Below are 20,981 nucleotides of genomic sequence, written 5' to 3'. Positions count from 1 at the left end.
CTGTGAGTCCACATAGCCGTTTATCTATTTGTGCATGTATTGGTCCACTTCAGTTTAAAAACCCTCGTGTTAATTTTTCTTGCGCACTGCTAGATTGCAATAATATATGCCTGGATGTTATCCAGCGATCCATGTAATACTTTTTCCAGAAACTATAAAAAACTGATAAAATAAAGAAATATTCATTAGACAAGAATATTTGTTTATATACTCTATATACATTTATATATTTATTAATTTACCTTTTTCAGGTTTTAGTATAATTGCAGACTGTATGAAAGTGATACCTGGCACAGTCCAGACATGTGCTGGCATTCTGAAAGAGGGGAATGTTTTAGCAATATCGCCAGGAGGTGTGTATGAAGCACAATTTAGTCATCACTATAATTTAATGTGGAAAAAGAGGCTTGGGTTTGCGAAAGTAGCGCTAGAAGCTAAAGTTGTAAGTATCTGATATATTTAGACTTTATGAAATGTTACAGAATCTGAAAAAATTCATGTGCGATCAAATTCAAATCGATCCATCACATATTTTCCATTAATTGCGAGTTTTAAAACTTATGACATATATAAATTTAGAGAAAACCCCGTATAAGTACAATTATTAATTTCTACACATTATTTTTAAATTTTTTACAACATTTCTTATACGCAACAGGAATTTATGTTTTTGTCAAAAACTTAAATTCAATAAGCGACAAGAAATTAATTTGTTATCGTACTGATTGTAACAACCAGACCAATTTCGCATTAAAAAGTTTTGAGTTCAGAATTTTTAATTGTACTAAAATTATATTAACAACAACAAATGTTTTGTCCCCACCTTGCTACAATCGTTAATGAGTACTTAGAAGACGTCGGGATTGTTTATATGAATTATGCAGCCCCGACCTCAATCGAATTAGACATAGGTATATGGAACATACTGGGAAGACGAATCCAAGTTCGACTACCCCACCCAAACAACTTGCCTGAGCTTAGTGCAGCTCTACAGACAATGGCCAACTTCATGTTCAAAATTTAATTAAAGGGCTTATTACTATACAAGCCACATTTGTTAATTTTCTGGATATTTGTATTAATCTTATAAGAAATATAATGCTAAGCCACAGGATATGTAGTTCCGCAATCAATTCACAGATGGCAGTACAGAAACCGTATTGCACAGTGGTGTTTCTATGAAATATTTTATGCAGATAGTGACAAGCCACTTTCTAATATGGAAGCCGCCCACTCGCCCTTGACAACCTGTGACGATAAAACGGTATTTTTTTGTGAAAATATGGAGCAACTAGATAGCATAAATAGAAATAATGATGGACATAGTGATCCACCATTAGATGATAGTGATCAAGATCCAAATTATGATCCAGATTCAACGGTAAGCGTTTTTTTTGTGTGGATTATCATATTCTACCTTTTAAATATTTTAATAACTATTCTACGACATTTTCTGTTTTTATTGTGCCAATTTGTAAAATAATAAGAATGGCAACAACCATTATTATAATAAGTTATTATTATAATAAGTTATTATTATGATTTTTACTTATGTTTGTAATACATTTTTCTTTGTTAATCTTATCGTGCAGAATTTAATATGGCTTGTCATTATATAGCATATTGAATATAATCTTTATTTTTTCAGGACGATTCGGAAAATGTTTCGAGTGAGAACATTTCCAAAGGCAATAATCTAGAAAACATAATAGGTGAAAATGCAAAAAAAATCATCCCGTTGGCGAAAACGAAAATCATCTGAATAGAAAAGAAACCAAAGAAAAGTAAAACGTAATAAGGGACAGGAATATTATAGTGAAAGTAAAACAAAGTTATGGAAGCTCGAGAAATTGGATTACCTTGTCTTTGTTCAAGGCAATGTACAGCAAAACTTAACGAAAATCGAGAAATTATTTTTACACAATTCTGGAATCTTGGGTCCTTTGATATTCAAAAATCATACCTATTTGGATGCATTAAAATTTGTAATAAAAAACGACATTATCTGAAAAAAAACTAAAAGGGCAGTGTCTGAAAGAAAATACCATGTGAAATACTATGTCACTGTCAATACAGAAACCATCAAAATATGTAAATCCGAATTTATGTCCGTTCATGGTCTTCACCGAACATAATAATAAATAGCGACGAAGCTATTCAGTATGTTAAAGACCATATTAACCGTATTCCTAAGTATCAGAGTCACTATAGTCGATCTGATAATATGGGAAAGATTTATTTAAATAGTGATATGTCAGTAACTCGTTTATATGAAGAGTTTTATGTTTCATGGTGTGAACGTAAGGGTATACCATCTGTTTCTGCATCGACATATAGGAAAATCTTTTGTACCGATTTTAATATAGGTTTTAAGTTGTGAAAATTCGACACCTGCAAGACTTGTGATGAAACGCTGATTAAAATAGAAACAGCAAAAGTTGAGAGTAATAACGAATTGGCAGCTTCTTTGACGACAAATTTAAATGTTCACAAAGCACGGGCAAATGCAATGCAGGACTCGCTAAAAACGGAAACTGCTGATGCAAAAACCAATGATAAAAAATTAGTTGTAACATTTGATTTACAACAGGCCCTGCAAATACCGAAACCGACTACAGGAGTAGCTTTTTACTGCAGAAAAGTATGGGTTTATAATGTTGGTATACATGACTGTGGTTCGGGACACGTGTTTGTATGGACGAAGACACAGCTAAAAGCGGTAGAGATGAAATTTGAAGTACTGTTTTAAAGTTTTTATCTAATAAGTCATGCATTGATGAAGTGGTGTTGTTCACGACAACTGTCCGGGACAAAATAAAAACTGGACGTTAATGGCCTTGTGGTTGCAAATAGTTAAAGAAAGGAAATTTAAAAAAATTATAGACCAGTTCCGGGTCTTCGGCCACGCGCACTTACCATCAGATCGGGACTGTTCTCATAGAAAAACACCATCGGAAATATGCTCCATTAATATATTCCCCATCAGACTGGTATGATATTAAAAAATCGAATAAAAGAAATTCTTTTGAAGTGACAATAAGGGAACAGAATGACTTTAAACACATCAGTATACTACAACAGAATGCCAAAAGAGCGACCAAAACTGACGACGGTAATAAACTTGATTTTTCAGGGGTGTTTTCATTTATGTTCGACATTAATACTCCCAATGCTTGTTGTGTTACGTACGCTGTTAATGGTGCATACCAGGAAGTTAATTTTCGTTAACACTTAAATACAAAGAGCCTGTAAAAATTTCGAAAAAAAAGATAGACTACATAAAAACTTTATTACCATATATACCACTCCTATATATAATTATTACATATGGCAGTGAAACATGGACTCTCAACCAGCGGGAAATCAATAAGCTTCCAGTATTTGAAAGAAAGGTTCTCAGAATAATATTTGGCCCTCAAAGAGATGAATTCACCGGGGATTTGAGAAGACGCCGCAATGCTGAATTGGCGACTCTGTATCGAACTGAAAACATAGTTAGACGTATCAAGGCAAACCGAATAAGATGGGTAGGTCACGTGGTACGATCAGAGGATGACAGAGTATTAAAGACAGTGTTTTTTGAAAGACCAGATGGTAGAAGATCAGTAGACCGACCGAGAAAAAGATGGAAGAATGATGTTGAAGCCGATTTATCTAGAATTGGGGTACAACAATGGGAAATAGAAGCGCAAGATCGTAGAGGATGGAGGGCGATAGTGGATGCGGCGAAGACTCACCCCGAGTTGTAAAACCAGTGAAGAAGAAGAAGATACCACCCCTATATCACCATTATTATGAATCCCTTCAGCCTGACCAAGATGAAGATGGTGAAGCAGAATTGCTGGAATAACATAATTGTATTGGTTCATGTATATCAAAAAGTGTTTTTTTTCTTTTGGCATAGTATAACAAGCCACATAAAAAATGTTAATTATGTGTTTTTGAGCATACCAATGCAAACTGTATGTTTCTTTGTAGTTTGTATTATAGATTATTAGATACTTGTTTCAATTAAACCAATCAAATGAAGAATAAATATGTTTCTGATTTTATATTTTTTATTTAAACCTGATAAACACTGATTTACTTCCGATCACCATTTTGTGTCTTATTATTATATAACAATAAGCCCTTCAATTACTGATACCTTAATTAATTTTTATTAAGAAACGTAACGCCTGTGTCTTGCTAGCGTAATGACAAATTTTTTCCGTTACGTCAAAAACTACATTGAAAGAAATTAGCAAAAAGTTTAGTCATTTGAACATTTGTTGGTAGCGTTTAACAACGATATTGAATAAGAATTTTTTTAAATTCGTTCGAAATGGTCTACTCTATCGCAAAACGCTTTGAAATTGTTTCCGTGTTTTTTTTTTTAATGGAAAGTATGCAAGAAGAACAAGGAAATTATTTTATCAACTTGCAAAACAGTGACAATAACAGTATATGTACAGCTAACCAAATAATATTTGTTTTAGCCTATAATACCGATGTTTACCGAAAACCTAAGAGAAGCATTTAGAACAGTCAGTATTGGAAGAAGGATATTTCTTCGACTTTATGCACTTTTTAAGTTGCCATTAGCTCCTATATATGGAGGTTTTCCAACGAAAATGATTACTCATTTAGGAAAACCGATTCCCTATGACAAGAATTTGACTCCAGAAGAGCTACAGTCAAAGGTAAATTACTAAGATGAATTAATAGTACTTTATAACATTTTTACTCGTATGTCACATTGTAAGCTTCATATGACAAGTTAATAAATTCTTAAAAACTAGTTTTATAATACATTGGTCAATCTATTGTTGAAAGTTTGAGAATTATTTTCGAATTTGACTATTTTCTACCGTTAGAAGTTAGTAGTGGCGGTATTTTTATAAATAAAAGCGTAAACTCTCTAAGAAACTCATTTATATTATTTATTGACTTACACTGACTGACCTATTAATCCCTATATTAAAAATTAATCATCCACTCGTGCAAGATTGATAATACGAAGCGTACGCTAAAAGTTTTGCACAAATAATTGAAGGAAAACATCTTCTTCTTCCTTCTTGTATGTAGGCTTTAAAGCGTGTTTCTTTTTCAATATTAGCCTCCTAAATTGTTTAAATTATCGCACCATCTTTTTCTTGGTCTGCCAATACTTCTTCGTTCATTTGGTGACTTATCTCGTGTTATTCGTACTATCCTATCCTTTGCCATTCTACTAATGTCTTCAGATTGTGTCATTAAGAGATCCCGCCGCTTTTCGGCGGCGATGCTTTTAAGCTTTGTTGTCGTACTTCTTCAACATCTCTGTAACTAGTTATATCTACTCCCAGATATCTAAACCTTGCTTCCTGCTTTATTATTTTCTCCTCAATTTCGATTTTACATCGTAGTGGGTATTTAGGTCTCATACATTTGGTTTTTTCTGCTGATATCATATTGTATTTCTTGGCTGTTGTATTAAAGATGTGTGTTAATCTTTGGAGCTCATCTTCTGTCTCAGCGATAACATAATATTTGGATTTCTTTGTTCTTCCATTCTGTAACCATGACCTTTACGTACTGCTTGTATTATTTCGTCCATTATTATATTAAAGAGAAGGTGGCTTAACGAGTAATCCTGTCTGACTTCGCTTTGTACTGATATACACTGTGTTAGCTTTCCATTTATCTTTACCTGTATTCAATTATGGAAGTAGATGTTTTCGATGGTTTGTATAATAGTGATTGGTATATTATTCTGAAGCTATTTTCTTGTGACATTTTAAAGTAATTACTATAATTTTAATATCTTCTTCTTCTTTTTCCTACTTTATAAATAGGCAAAATGCCTGTTTTACTTCGGTTTTTAGCCTCAATTGGCGTTGTCTGACCATCTTTTCCTCGGTCGTCCCAATGATCTTCTTCCATTTGGCGATTTGTCTCTTGCTATTCGTACTATTCTATTTTCTGTCATTCTTTCGATGTGTTGATTCCATTCCACTTTTCTTCTTTTGGTCCACGCATTTATTTCCTCTATACCATATCTCGCTCGTATTTCCTCACTTCTTACTCTGTCTCTTAGAGTTTGGTTTGTTATTTTTCGTAAGACTTTCATTTCTGTTGTTTCCAGTAGTCTTTGTGTTTTCGCCGTATCTGCTCTTGTTTCCGCTGTGTACGTCATTATCGGTCTTATTGTTGATTTATATATCCTAGTTTTCGTTTCCGTTGTGAGGTATTTGTTTCTCCAGATTGTGTTGTTGAGACATCCTGCTGCTCTGTTTGCCATGTTCACTTGTTTTTGTACTTCTTCTTCCACTTTTCCGTAGCTTGACAGTTTTATTCCTAAGTATTCAGTTTCCATCACTTGTTCTATTATTTTGTTATTTGCGACTAGTTTACATCTTCTCGGTTCCGCTGATATCACTATCGCTTTAGTTTTCTCTGTTGAGATCTCCATGTTGTATATGAGCGCCGTATCTTCGAATTCTTTAATTCATCTTTGTAGGCCATCTTCATTTTCGGCTGTTATTATGGTGTCGTCGGCGTAGCATATTATCCTTATTTCCTTTTCTCCCATTCTATATCCTCTTCTTTTTTAACTTTCTTTATGATTTCATCCATTATCAGATTAAATATTAATTGGCTCAGCGAATCTCCTTGTCTAATGTCAGTTTTATATTTGATAGGTTGCGATAGTTTTCCTTTACATCTTAACATAGCTATGTTATCTTTATATATATTCTCAATGGTTTTTACTAAATCCAGTGATATTCCCTTTTCATATAATAAATGTATCGCGTCCCGAATTCTCACTGTATCAAACGCTTTCTTCAAATCTATCAGACACATATATGCTGGTTTGTTGTATTCCAGTGACTATTCTTTTATTTGTCTTATTACAAAAACTGTATCCGTGCATGATCTTCCTGTCCGAAATCCTTGCTGTTCCTCTTGCAGAGATATTCATTTGTTTATTTTTGTCGTTATTATTCTTGTTGTCAATCTGAGGTCAATAAACGAACAAATTCTTGTTCGTTTATTGTAATTATTGGGGTCTTTCTTATCTCCTTTTTTGAAGAACATCACCATGATCGCTTTCCTCCATTCATCTGGTATTCTGATACTCCATTCCTCCATTTAAATATAATTATCATAATTGTGACTTATTCTCATCTAAATAGTAATTATTGATTGGTGGTTTCTTTTATACAGTAGGTGTAAGACGTCTTCGACTTGGATGCGTTCGAAAGCCTTTGTCAGGTCTATAAAACATAGATATGCTGTTTTATTGTACTCGATGGCCTTTTCTGTGATTTGTCTTAGTACAAATACGGCGTCTGGTTCTGATAACTTTCTATTTTTGAGTGAATTTATGGCTATCTCTACTTCCTGAAAACTGATATCTATTTCGTGTCTTAATTCAAGTACGTTATTGTGTTGATTATTATTTTCCTTTCCTTTAAACAGTTTCGTCAGGTATCTTTCTCATTCGTTTTGATGGTATGTTATTGTATTCCTTCAATTCTGCCATTTCTTTCCGTTGGTTTCTTATGAATCTCCATATTTGTTTTTGTATACCGTAGAAGTCGCTTTCCATCCTTTTTGTAAACTGTTCCCAGTATTCATTTTTTTTGTCTTTTGTACCAACTGCTCTGTTTTATTTCGTATTCTTCTATAGGTGTCTCGGGATTCTGGAATATTTGATTATTTTGTACTTCATGTAGGCCTCTCGTTTCCTCTGAAGGAAAACATACTTTTAGGAAAAATCAGCTTTATTGTTTCTTTGAAGAGGGTACACTCCTCTCCCAAGAGTCCTTCCCATCACCTCGACTTTCTATTTCTCAGAGTAGATGATTCCGTTTTCTCCATGTAGTGGGGTAATGGATTATTAATCGTTTCTTAAAGTTCTTTGTAGCCTCCATATTCCTTGCATTTTTTATTCTTCTTCCTCCATTTCTTTTACGTAATTGTCCCACTTTTGGCTTCTATGTTCTATTAGTGGCTCTGTTCTTTTCCCTTCTTTCATAATCATCAATTCTTTTTATTTCCCGATTAATATCTCTAAATCTTCCCATGTAAATTTCATATTCTTTTTCCGTAATGCTATTCCTTAGTGCTTCTTTTATGATGTTTTCGAGCTCTAGGACTTTGTCCTCCATTTCTTGTGGATTGTCAATTGTAGGAACGTTTCCAATTTCTATGCTCACTAGTCATTTAAAGCTTGATTTTGTTAATATATTTACCATTTTTTTATACTAATTTAGGCGCCGTCTAGTGCGTGTTTGAATATGCATTCAGTGTACAAGTTAAAGAGCAATAGAGACATGACACAGCCTTGTTGGACACCTCTCTGTATACGGACGCTTTTAGTAGTGTGGTTGGAATATTTTAAGATTGTTTCTTGGTTCCAATAAAAGTTTTGAATTATGCGATTATATTTCTCTCTAGCTTCATTTTCTGTAGTTCATACAACAATAATTTTTCATGCTGGGCTCTATCAGAAATCTTTTGGTAGTCGATGAAACAGAGATATATTTTTTTTCTGGTGATCGAGGCATTTTTGAATGAGTATTTGATTCGCAAACCATGCCTCCCTTGTTCCCAAGGCCCTTCTAAATCCGAACTCAGACTCACTTATGCCTATTTCACATTTTTTATAAATTCAATTCTGTATGATTTTTAAGAATATTTTTAGTAAGTGACTCATTAAGCTAATGAGCCTAAATTCGTCGCATTTTCGGGAACTAGATTTCTTTGGTATAGCTATGAATTCTGAGTTAAGCCATTCCTTTGGTATTAAGCAACTTTTAGATATGTTGTTAAAAAGATGTTAATAGTTTAAAAGGGTTAGTAGTTTTATGTTGTTATCATCTATTAGTTTTATTGCATCTATTTCGTCTGGTCCACAAGCTATCACACAACTTTTTCTGCAAAAATCCGAATGCTACCTCTCACATCCATCTCAAAACAGATCCGCCCTGGTTTAATTATTTTATGTAGTTTTAATTTTGTATTTATACTCAGTGACATTAGAAGTGTTGCACCCAGAAGGAAGAATTTCTTGAACTTAATTTTTTGGAACATGATAGATTTATATCAAAAATGAAACGATAATGTTGTCAAGAATTTTTATTAATAAGTAATCAAAAAAAAATTAATAATGTGTTTGGCGACCCCGTAGCTGAATACACTCCTGTATACATCTAGGCATTTACAAAATTAGATAATCGATGTCTGCTTCTGGCACCTCGTTCCAAGCAACTTGAACTTTATGTATTAACTGTGCCAGAGTCTGTGGAGGATGGTGCAAAGTGGACAGTCTTCATTCCATCATATATGTTCGATAGGCTTTAAATCCGGAGCACGGGGCGGCCACAGCAAAGCATTAACGCCAGCTTCTTGGAGAAAGTCCTAAGTTTGATGAGCAATATGGGGACCCGCGTTGTCTTGCTGAAAAAGTGGTGATCGGCTACCATGGGCATTAGCCCCCCAAACTATTACTCCAACTGTCCTGTGTACATGCCTCTCAATGGCAAACCTGATATCTCGTGTGGCGTCTTACCATCCTTCGACCATCATGCATTCCTAAACAGAATCGTGATTCATCGCTGAATGCTACATTACGCCATTCTGCCACCCAATTCAAATGTTGATGACGGTGGTCCGCAGTTAAAGGAAGCACTAGTCGTGGTCGGAATGAAACCAGTCCAAAGGCTCGAATGCGACAGTATAGTGTACGCACACTAACAGGTCTACCTACTACTCCAAACTAGTGTTGTGTCAATCGTTCATTTTACAAGGACCGAATCAATCAGTGACTGACTCTGAAATGGATCGAATCATTTCAATCGTTAGTTCGTTTCAATACTTTTCGTTGCCGTTTAAAACAAATAACAAGTAACCGATTGATTGTGCTGAATTGACTGAAAACCGGTAGTATTGCTTACCGTATTTCATATGTGTATTCACCTTCATTGTCCATCTTGATGCCCAAGATGGACGATGGACAAGACGAATTATGGAATGGAGGCCCAGAAATTATAAAAGAAGCCGAGGACGACCACCGACTAGATGGACCGACGACATAAAAAGAGTAGCGGGAAACTGGCTACAAGCGGCCCAGTGTAGAGAACACTGGAAAGAACTGAGGGAGGCCTATGTCCAGCAGTGGACGGGATTGGCTGATTGATGATGATGATGATTCACCTTCATTGACCTTCATACGTTTATGTTAGTGCGATTAGGGCTTAGATTTAATTACCTACCTAATTTTTTTAACTACCTAATAACTATTGGGCCCGATATAATATTTTCCAACTCCAATACTCCCGGTTTGTAGATAAGTCGCTGCCTTGTACGCAATTATTCTTAATTCAATATGTAGTATTATAATTTTTCAATCATTCAAACGAACGCAATCATTCAGCCACATTTCATATATCGGTCTTCGTCGCAAGTGAGGAACGACCGAGGACCGAAAGTAATGAGAGCATTGGTGTTGTGGTATTGGGTATTGGGTGTGGGATTTTGTTTTGATTAAATCTCGATCGACGCAGTAGGCGGTCGATCAATAGTATTTTGTCACCGAACGATTGAATCGCTATGAACTAGCGGGATTCGGTCGTTCAATACTTTGAAGTGATTGAATCAATACGAACGAATCAATCGCGGTTGGTACAGCACTACTCCAAACCATTGGTCAGCAATTTGACGCGTAGTACCAAAACGATCTCGCAGAGCCAGCAATCTAAAGCGCATATCTTGACACTCTGTGGTACGTCCCTGTTGACCAGTTGGTCTTCTTCGTGTTCCTCTACCTTCGTTTTTCCATACACGACAGACACGCATAACCGTCATTTCCTACAATTAACATGACGGCTAACTTCGCGATACGACAAACCCATATCTCTATACGCAATAATTCTACCCCTGTCAAAATCATGGTGGTAATTTTGGTGTCTTCGAACTCGAGGCATTTTCTTACACTAAATACATCTAGACTGAGGAATAATAACTAAAATTTCTATACGAACCGGTTTTCTTAAATCGGTCTCTAAAAAAATTTAAAGATAAAACTGTATTTTTACAAAAAGTAGAAAAGATAAAACATTGGCATTGTATCATAGCATGTTTTAAATATAGTCATTCTGTTGCCAAAAAATTAAGTTCAATAAATTATTCCTTCTGGGTGTAACACTTATAATGTCACTGAGTATATTTTTAATTGATTATTAAATTTGTAGGTAGCAGCTGCCATCGAAGATCTCATCAACACTCATCAACGAATACCAGGCAATATTCTGTATGCCTTACTAGATCGGATACCTTTGTTTAGAAAACAGAAAATAGGTTAAATTTTTATTGCTTTTATATTTTATTATTTTTATTATAATTTTGTGATTTTTTTTACATTCCTCTACAACATGTACAACGTGTGCAATCTAATCGAATGTTATACTTAAATAAAAAATGACTTAATTTGAAAACTGTATTGTTATAATTTATATATAGATTGTTTATTATAGCATAGTATTAATAAATTAAATTATTAGTAAGGAAAGATATATGGTGGCTACAAAATAAATGAAATTTGAAACGAAAATATGTTGTTTTATATTTGCAACTTATCGTATTATAAGAAATGATTTCGATAGCAGCAATAAAATTAAACAAACGTTTGTAAATATTCTGTTGCCGTCGATTATCACGGTAACCCAAACTGCCAGGATCGCCTTAACAAAATACCTGAAATTTATAAATTTCTTCTACCTGTTATTGATCGTTAATTCTTTATTTCATTGGTAAAGATTTATATTATACTGTGATAAACTATAATTTTATGCAAGATTTACCTTCTTGTGAACTGTATGTAAAGTAGTTTGAGTGTTCAGTTTTTGCAAAAAATTGGTTAGTATTGTTATATAAGTAGTATCCAGATTTAGCCATACGGCTCACACTCCCTCCAAGGGGAACATTCACTCATATCTAGGGTATCAAAAGGATTGAGCTCTTGAGTCTAGGGACTCTGTCCGTGTTATCGAGCCCTAGGTGACTTGGTATGCTGGAGTATCTCCTACAAGTTTTCGTGAAGACTCTCTATATCCGTTTTTGACCACTTTATAATACCAAATGAGTAGCTCAGCGCGGAACAAGCGTACGTATTTATTGCGTTAAACAAATTTTTTACTATTAAGATATGACCGATTTAGTTGTCTTACTCTTCGTACGAACTCGGAAGTTATTTCGATTTTCATTTGTTTGTGATCGATTTTCCGCGCTTGCTTTACTCCGAGATATTTGTACATATCATTTTCACCCGTTGCCTCGATGTCTTGGCCATCTTGCATATCGAAACATTCCGGCTGAATGTTCTGCCTTTCCTCTGTTTATATTTAGTATAATCATGGTCCAAAGAGGAAGTCATGGCTGCGAAATATTCGAGACTGGACAAACATGACTGTAGACGAATTATTCCACGTTGCAAAAGACAGAGAAGCTTTTAAAAAATGTGGTCGCCAACCTGGGGACGGCATAAGAAGAAGAAGAATATTTAGTATACGGCACTTGTCTAGTCCAAAATGCATACTGATCATTTGAAAAAGTTTCTACAGTTTTTAGCATCTGATCTAGGTGGTTTCGAGTGGAAGCTATTAAGTTCAAATCATCCATGTACAACAGATGATTAAGCTTCGCCACAACAGTATTGTTATTTTTGATGCTAAATCCTGAGTCAGTAGAGTTCAGTAGCTGAGATAGTGGGTTCATTGCTAGACAGAACCGAAGTGGACTCAACGAGTCCACCTGGAAAAGGCCCCGGTTAATTGGGATATCTTCAGTTTCGACATTGGTTTCACCAGGTATTTGAAAGTGAATTTTAGTCTTCCACTCTGCCATTATATGCTTCAAAAAGGTTACTAGATTATCATCGACTTTATATATTTTCAATATATCTATAAGCCATTCATGCGGCACTGATCAAAGGCCTTCTAGTAGTCAATAAAGGCAGTAAAAAGGTTCCTTTTTTTGGTGTATTTCTGGTTAGAAATGACTGAGTCGATAATAAGGTGTTCTTTGCAACCCATGGAGCCCTTAGCGCATCCTTTCTGTTGAGGCTCTATGATATTGTTTAGAGCACAGTGTTGTGACTATACGCTACACAGGATGTGGCCAATTTGTACAAAGTTGAAGACAAGTAATTGGGCGGTACTTGGCTGGATCTTGGATGTTATTTTGATCCTTTGGTATTAGATCAGTAGTTCCCTGTGTAAGAAATGATGGTATTTCCTGCGGATTAGAGATAACATGATTAATCAATATTGAAAAACACTCATGGCCACTCCAAAACTTCTTTAACCAGGAGTTCTGAACTCCGTCTGGTCCAGGAGATTTCCAGTTTCTTTGAGACTTCTTCAGTGGTGAAGGGTTCATAAGGAATATTATTGTAATGTTGACAGTTGTTCGTTGTGTCTTCAATCCATCCAGCATTGGTGTTATGAGAAGCTGGCGTTGAAAGTTGATTTCCCCAGAACTCATGAATTTCTTGTTGGCTTGGGTATATTTATTTTCATTTTCTATAGTGGAATTAAGTTTCCTATAAAACGCCTTCTCTGCATACTCAAAAAGTATATTGTCGCATTTTCGGTTGTTGCTTACTTTGTATCTCCTTAGGCGGCCTGAATAAACGGAAAGTTTTTGTTTTAATGTGTACAGGCATTGTTGCGGTGTGTTATTTATAATTATGTTGTGAGTGTCTTAGAATATTCAGAAATATCTCTTCAGCTCTCCTGATGATTTTTCTACTTCTTATTCCTCGGATGTATTCCGTTATTTGTCCAATGTTTTTCCCAAGGTGCAATTCTGCTATCATTCCTTTCGATATTAATACCCCGCCGTGTTCTGATCTTAATGCCCATAACATAAGCAATTGCTGTTGCTGCACAGTAAATAATTCTGGCTTTACAACCCTGTGTGGGTCCTAACCTCCTCAAGAATTTCTCTCCAGTCATCCCTATCCATCGCCTTTCTCCGCCAAACACGTATTCCCATATTTCTCATGTCTTCATCGATGTTATCAAGGAACCTTGTTCTGGGTCTTCCTCTTCTCTGACCAATGGGTCTATCAAGGAGCGTTTTTCTAGCTGGTAGTATAATGCACAGAGAATCAGCATATGCACATATTCTAATGTATGAGCTTCCACGATATATTTGGGTATGACTTCAGTGTTCATAAATTTGTAACAGCGCACCTAGTTTCTTACAATAGTTTATTTTTGGTAGCGGTTGTGTACTAAGTAGGTTTGTCCCATTAAAATCTTGTACGGCACGTACCATTTCACTTACCAGGCTATCGTGCAACTCGTTGTGGTCCTTCTGCGTATTACCAGGTTGAGTTTCTTGTATGAGAGACTCAGCAGTCTGCTCATTAGGGATTTGATCTACAACTAGCTCTGGGTTATGAATCTGCCGTTCGATTTCGCTTCTGATGGTATCGCGTCTAGTCTCTGGGATAAGATTATTTCTTATTTGGTACTCCCTGCAAAATTCGGCATACAGATGTTGTCGAGAGCCGATCGTTTCTCGACCTAGGTTGGTCACCTTGTAATAAAAGCGCAAAAGCGTTTATAGACACAGTCCATTTCTTGCGCTGTCTCAGTCGTCCCGCTTGAGTGAGCGCCGGCTGATGTTCCAGCTCAGCACCTTCAGCCAGTATAACTCCTGCCGTTGTTTGGCTCACTTGTGGTACTTCTTGTTGTTGGGCTCTAGCTGATTGTATGACAGGGCCTCAACACCCTACCACCGACGTACAGGCCCATTCAGCGACCCTAAACATAAATCATTATTCACCATTTTCATGGGTTTGCATTTTATACCTACTACCAGGTGTCAGTTTTTGTTCCACAGTAAGTGTAAGTGTCCCTGCTACCCTCTGGGTATCGGTGCTACAAATACCCAGAAAGAATCCCCCATTCGCAGGCGGCCGCGCCTGATAGACCTGAAGAACTGACGAAAACTGAGGCAAGTAGTATTATTAATATTGTTATAAAAGTAGTATGATTATTAGTTACACTCAAAACACATTAACAATCAAAACACAAATAATGTTGTATAAGGTAATTTGCTGGCTGCAGAGCAAAGGGCTTCTATTGGCTTGGTGAGGTCTTCTCCAGTGACAAGACCACTTTAAACGTTTCTCAGGTCAGCTGGCCAGTTCCTTAAGTTGAGTTAAGTAACCTATTGGCATATGTTCTATAAGAGGTCGAAATAAGGGGCTACTGTGTGATTCCAGTCCTTCATGGTGTTTCGTGCTATATTTATTAATCACATCATGCATGAACGGGAAGGTATTTGACTTGCTCGCACATCCCCAGAGTTGTATTTCATACGTCCAGATAGATTTTATGATAGCTTTATAGACAAGGATTTTATTTTCTAGGGTCATTTTCGATTTCCTACCGACTAATCAGTTTAAATCTTCCATTCTTAGGTCAATTTGTTTCCGCTTCTTAAGAATATGTTCTTTCTAAGGTTTGAGGAATATGAAATAGGTTGTGTAGTGAGGTATCTTGAAGTAAGTATGACTTGTGAAATGACTTTCACTGATTAATAGAATGTCAATTTTGTTGTATAGTAGAAATAACGACCTCATTTTTGTGCTGTGGAAGTCCATTCGCATTCCACTCTGCTATTTAAATGAAGCTATTGAATTTTTGATATAAGCGTTGTTTGCAAGTTTAGGATCATGGTGTTTTATTGTATTATTTTGTTAGAACATATTTTTGAATTCCTCTAGGAATTTGTTCATTACGTCATTAATATTTGGTTGTTGTTCGGTACCATTTCTTAGTGCATTAGCATAGCTGCCTGTGCATTGTGACTGTTTTGGATAATGGGTTAGAGGCACTGATGTGGTTGTAGACATCGTAGATCTAGTTGTTGCATTTTGTTGAGTATTCATGCGATTGTTGGCATTGTTTGGTTTGAATAAATTATGAAAGAATTGACATCCTTTGTAGTTGGCTGGATGGGCACCATCACATAAAGCACACCTGGCAGGGGTATCTTTACTTTTTGTGACCATATTGCTGTCATCTCATGCATTGGGTGATGCCTTTTATTATTTTTGGGGGTTCCACTTGTATACTCTGTTTTGAAGATTTGTCAATTTGTAAGTGTCTTTGTTGTTATCTGCTGGTTCTAAATCGACGAAGAATATATTTAAAAGTTGTTTCGTCGGTCTACTTATGCAATTCATCGCATTTCTGATTTCATGTCCATTTTTGGCTAATTCAGTTTTTATTTCACCGATGTCCATCCTATGGTGTAGATGTTTGATGACTATTCTCTAGGCACGCTCTTATTTAGGTTGGTAGATGTGGTGTACTACATTTTTGTCCCTCATGTATTTTATTATTTTCCTATACTGCCCTCCTAAGGAAAACCACAGCATCTGCAGTACTTAAAATAATGAGTAAATGGACTTCAAAGAACCTGCAACTTTTAAAAAGGGCGAAAATTGTTACAACAATGCGGATAGAAACGATTTTATTTTATATCAATAAATCCGTAAATAAACAACTATGTTTAACAAAAAGGAGCAGTAGTTTATCCTAATTTTATGCTTACTATGGCAGATAATGGGAAAAATAATTTATTAAAAATACATATTTAATAAAAAAAAACCACATTTATTAGACCGGATAAACCCTAACAAACAAAATTTAATACAAAAGAGAAAAAATTAAATATAGAAAGAAATTATCTTATTAATCCTTATCTTTCTCAAGGTTTTGCCAAAATTGTAATCTATTTGAAGGCATTATGGTTTCGAGATTTTTAATAAGGGTTTCTTTTTTTATTTTTTGATACTTCACATGGAGATGTAAAAGCCTGAGGGCTGGGAAGTTTTTTATTTAAAACTTTATTTTGAAGAAAATTCATTCCAAACATACTATCGAAGTTTGTTTTATTTGTTAACTTGTACTTTGGAGAAAATGATCCCCTGTTGGCAACAATTTCTACTTTTTTCGCCAAGTAGGAAAGAGGCTCTATTTTTTTAATTTTTGCTTGTGACGCGAAATATTGCCACTTAAAAAACCTGTAAATTGCATTGTTATTATTGTAACCTTTTTTGAAATTGCATTTCCAACAGCTGTCACAAAATCGTTAAAATCGAAGGATTTCTTTTGTTTTTTTAAAGAAGCTCATCGGTGGACATGAAGGTGTGTCCTGGTTCGAAATACTAAATACAAATATCTTAGCAGATATAGCGTCAGAATTTACAATATATACAAGGAGATATAAAAAACTCCAATTTTTATTTTGACCTGAGCAGTTATCAACCCAAACGACAAACTGTTCGAAATGTACAAATAAAGCATTATATGGGCTAATTATTTTTTCTTTTCATATCATTTCATATTTCATATTTTTTCTTTTCGCTCATATCATAGGCATGCAAAAGTTTTTTGTTTTTTTCCTTTACCCAGGGGTACAAAGCTGTCATTGATGTCGATATTCTTTGGGTAAATATTGCTTTCTTAAACATATCGATTCTTAGTAACATTATGACTTTTTGTAATTCAACACAGACTTTAATGGTCGTTGATGTATCTGGTTCATTTGTATCCAAACGGTATAACTTCCTTGAATCTCTGGCACGATGAATGTGTTCGTTCCAGTTATCATATTCACTACATGCTGGATTCAAGTTCTCAGAATTATGCTCTTTATTGTGTAGTTTGAATACTTCACACAGTTCACACTCTTCATGGTTCAGATTTGTGAAAGATATGTTTTTATTTTTTAAGATGCTTTCAATAAACCTTGTACGAGCATTGATTAGGAGGGTAGGTTGCTAAATAATCCTTGTGCATGACCTATATGGTTAAATCACTAGACAGGTATCTACGATGCAGGGCGTGTTCACGCCTGTAATAGGATATATTGGGATTAAAAACTTTCTATATGCGTACCTATCAAGGTTTAGAGTAGATATTTTGCTTTTACAAGCCGCCTTCACACGCCTCTTTTTTAGAGCAGATAGGAGTGAGAGAGCAGATAATTGTGTATTGCTTGGAATAAACACAGTAACTGCAGGCTCCGTCAAGTATATGCGGGGTTTTACCTAAGTAATGTTGTAGTTCCGGGGTTCTTCCATAGTTCCACCAATCCACGCATGTTTTCGTAGATGCTAGGTTTAGTATTTCTTTCAGAATATATATTTGGGATTGTGAATACTGTACTTTTCTTAAATAATCGTGTAATATAAACTCTCTAGATCTAATTTTCGTGACCAACTAAATTTTCATCATTTTTGCATATACGATGTTTTTCCTAAGGACGGCAGTATGTGTATGTGTCTGGTGTATCGCAATTTATCTTTACCGTGTTGTCTGCTAAGGATTTTGAGATATATTGTGTGTTTTCTGCTATTAGATCCATTTATTTTATCATTTCATCGTATTTAATTATTCCGTAGACATATATTGGAGGTGGTTTTGGTGTTTTATTTACGTTTTCGTTAGTTTTATGGGCTTCTTCTTCCTCTTGGTTTGGGAGTATTAGAGAACTAAATTTGTTATTTTTTACTGTCTCTGATGATCTATTGGTTACATTCACTTTACTACATTTTAAGGTTTTTTGGCTTCTTGCCAAGGATTTTATTTATTTTTCTACTCTCATCGAATTCTTCATTGCTAGTTGATGCTGCATACTGTGTGAGAATTGGCTAAGTTGCAATACACTGAGGTCGTATTGTCTGCTCACTGTTTTCATACAATACTTATTGTTGGGTGCTGCAAGGTGGGACAGCCTGTATAGTAAGTCCATTGTTAACATCGGTTGGTTTATAATTAGTTCCTGGGCCATTAAAAGTAGGTAATGAATTCATTTTTATCTGTTAGTCAATTAGTTGATAATTGAATTTTGGTTTTTGGTCTAGACGTTGTTTTTATAATTCTCTTATTGATTGTTCTTGGAGTAGTTCTATATTGTATTGTTTTTCTCTTATAGTGTTCAACGGTTCTTCTGTAGAGGGGGAGTAGGTACTCACTTTCTCAGCCCGGAGAAAGATTACCCGGACTGCCTTTTTTAGACTATAAAGACAATTGAGCTATCCACTGCAGCACCCCAGAAGATTACTCCATATCGCATAACAGAATAAAAGTTTGCATAATATACTGATAGTAAAATCTCCTGATCTAGATAGTTCTTCAATATCCTTAATGAGTAGCAGGCTCTATTCAGTTTTTTTGTCGTATTTTGTATTTGTTTTCCTAATCCAGCTTATGGTCAATATGAAGACCAAGAAATTTAACTGATCTAGCAGGTTCTGTATTTTTTAATAGAAAATTGATTATATATGGGAACTGTTCTCGTGACTGGCTGGTTCTAAAGTAAACAAAAACTGTCTTATCAGTATTAAGCAACAGCCTGTTTCCACTGTTCACCCTTGCTTAGAGTTTGCTCTGCCACTGTGAGGAGTGTTGCTAATATTTTTCACAGAACAAAGCGTTAAAGTCATCAGCAAAATTAACAAGGTTTTAGGAACCACTAACCACCGCATTTGGAAGGTCGTTTATATAGACCAAAAAAAGAAAAGGCCTTAAGACGCTCCCCTGTGGTATACCTAATTTTAAGTTGATCGGTTCAGAGTAAACCTTACATCCATCCCTGTTTCTCCAAGCACACTTTTTGTGACCTATCTGTGAGAAATGCTTTTATCCATTTTAATGCCGGTCCCTGTATTCCATAATGATGTAATTTTTGTAATAAGAGAACATGATCTAGTCTATCGAAAGCCTTAGATAGGTCTAAAAAAGCACATCGTTTTTTCATCTTCGCCCCTAGTTTTTCTAAAACTTTTGATATAAAATGATAGGTAGCTGCCTCAACAGATTTTCCTGCGAGAATACCATGCTGTGAACTACTAAATAAGTTGTTTGTAGTAAAAAAAGTTTTGTAGCCTGGAATATATTGCTTTTTCGAATACTTTTGAGAACGATGGAAGAAGGCTTATTGGTCTATCTCTATAGTTAGTCTCCACCTTAGTAACATCACCATTTTTATGTAGTGGTATCTCCGATGCAACAAATTTAATTAAGTTGGCTGACATTTCATCATAAACAGAGCTATGCTTGTTTTTTTAAGTTATTTATTATGTGGCTTATTTCTTTCTCTGAAATAAGAGGAACATGCAATGATTATTTTGTTCGATATTAATTTGAAAATTTTTTACATGCTTTATTTTCTTTATAGCTTCTGGCACTGCATTTGCCATAAATCAATTTATTTCGTTAGAAAGCACCTGAGAATCACCATCTAAACAGAAATTACCTTCATTTTTGGAATTACCCTTAATCTCTTTTACCAATAATTGCCAAGCCATTTTAGTTTTATTTTCACTACTTTCAATTTGTTCCTTATACCAATTTTTTCGAGATTGAGTGAGTAAAGAATTGGATTGCGTTTTTCTGTCCTGATGATATTTTTATATTCAACATTATTATTAGACAATGTAAACAAAACATCAAGCCTAGATTTACAGTTTTTTATATCATCATTTTTAAAGTACTTTTGTGATTTTTTTATTTGCTGTATTTATCTCTTTGAGTGGAAAAGATTGTATAACAATTTTCTGAACTATATTCATAAAAGCATCCCACTGATTATCTACCTCTAATGTCTTAAAAACTGATACCCAGTCTACATTACCCAACATAAATTTAAAAAAATCGTTATTTTCCTCACTAAAAATTCGTTTTTTTATTATATTTATCTCAAATTTTACCTTTTGACCAGTATGATCAGATGTATGGGGATTGAATAAAACAAAATAAAATATGTCAAGATTTGTAAAAATATTATCTATACATTTTTTTGTTACTTTGTATGCGTGCCTAGTCTTTGATGGAAGGTTTAATATCAAAGGAGCTCAAAAACATTTTTAATATGTCTGACCTCCTCGCACCCTCAAGCAGCATATCTAAGTTAAAATCACCAGCCAT

General features: G+C 34.9%; 1 protein-coding gene across 3 annotated transcripts in view; it reads left to right on the top strand.

Moving 5' to 3' along the window:
• The window catches only part of LOC140435041 (DGAT1/2-independent enzyme synthesizing storage lipids), an 86,925-nt gene extending 75,463 nt beyond the window's left edge, over window positions 1–11,462 (top strand). For all 3 annotated transcript variants that reach the window (XM_072523723.1, XM_072523724.1, XM_072523725.1), the window contains exons 4-6: window positions 252–442; window positions 4,479–4,682; window positions 11,220–11,462. In XM_072523723.1, coding sequence (XP_072379824.1) covers window positions 252–442; window positions 4,479–4,682; window positions 11,220–11,330 — 506 coding nt within the window. In that variant the 3' untranslated portion in view covers window positions 11,331–11,462. The remainder of the gene's footprint in view (window positions 1–251; window positions 443–4,478; window positions 4,683–11,219) is intronic.
• The last annotated feature ends 9,519 nt before the right edge of the window (window positions 11,463–20,981 follow it).

This window comes from Diabrotica undecimpunctata, chromosome 2 (genome assembly GCF_040954645.1).
Source record: "Diabrotica undecimpunctata isolate CICGRU chromosome 2, icDiaUnde3, whole genome shotgun sequence".
NCBI lineage: Eukaryota > Metazoa > Arthropoda > Insecta > Coleoptera > Chrysomelidae > Diabrotica > Diabrotica undecimpunctata.
The sequence above is the reverse complement of the archived record's forward strand: the minus strand, read 5'-3'. Positions and strand labels throughout refer to the sequence as shown.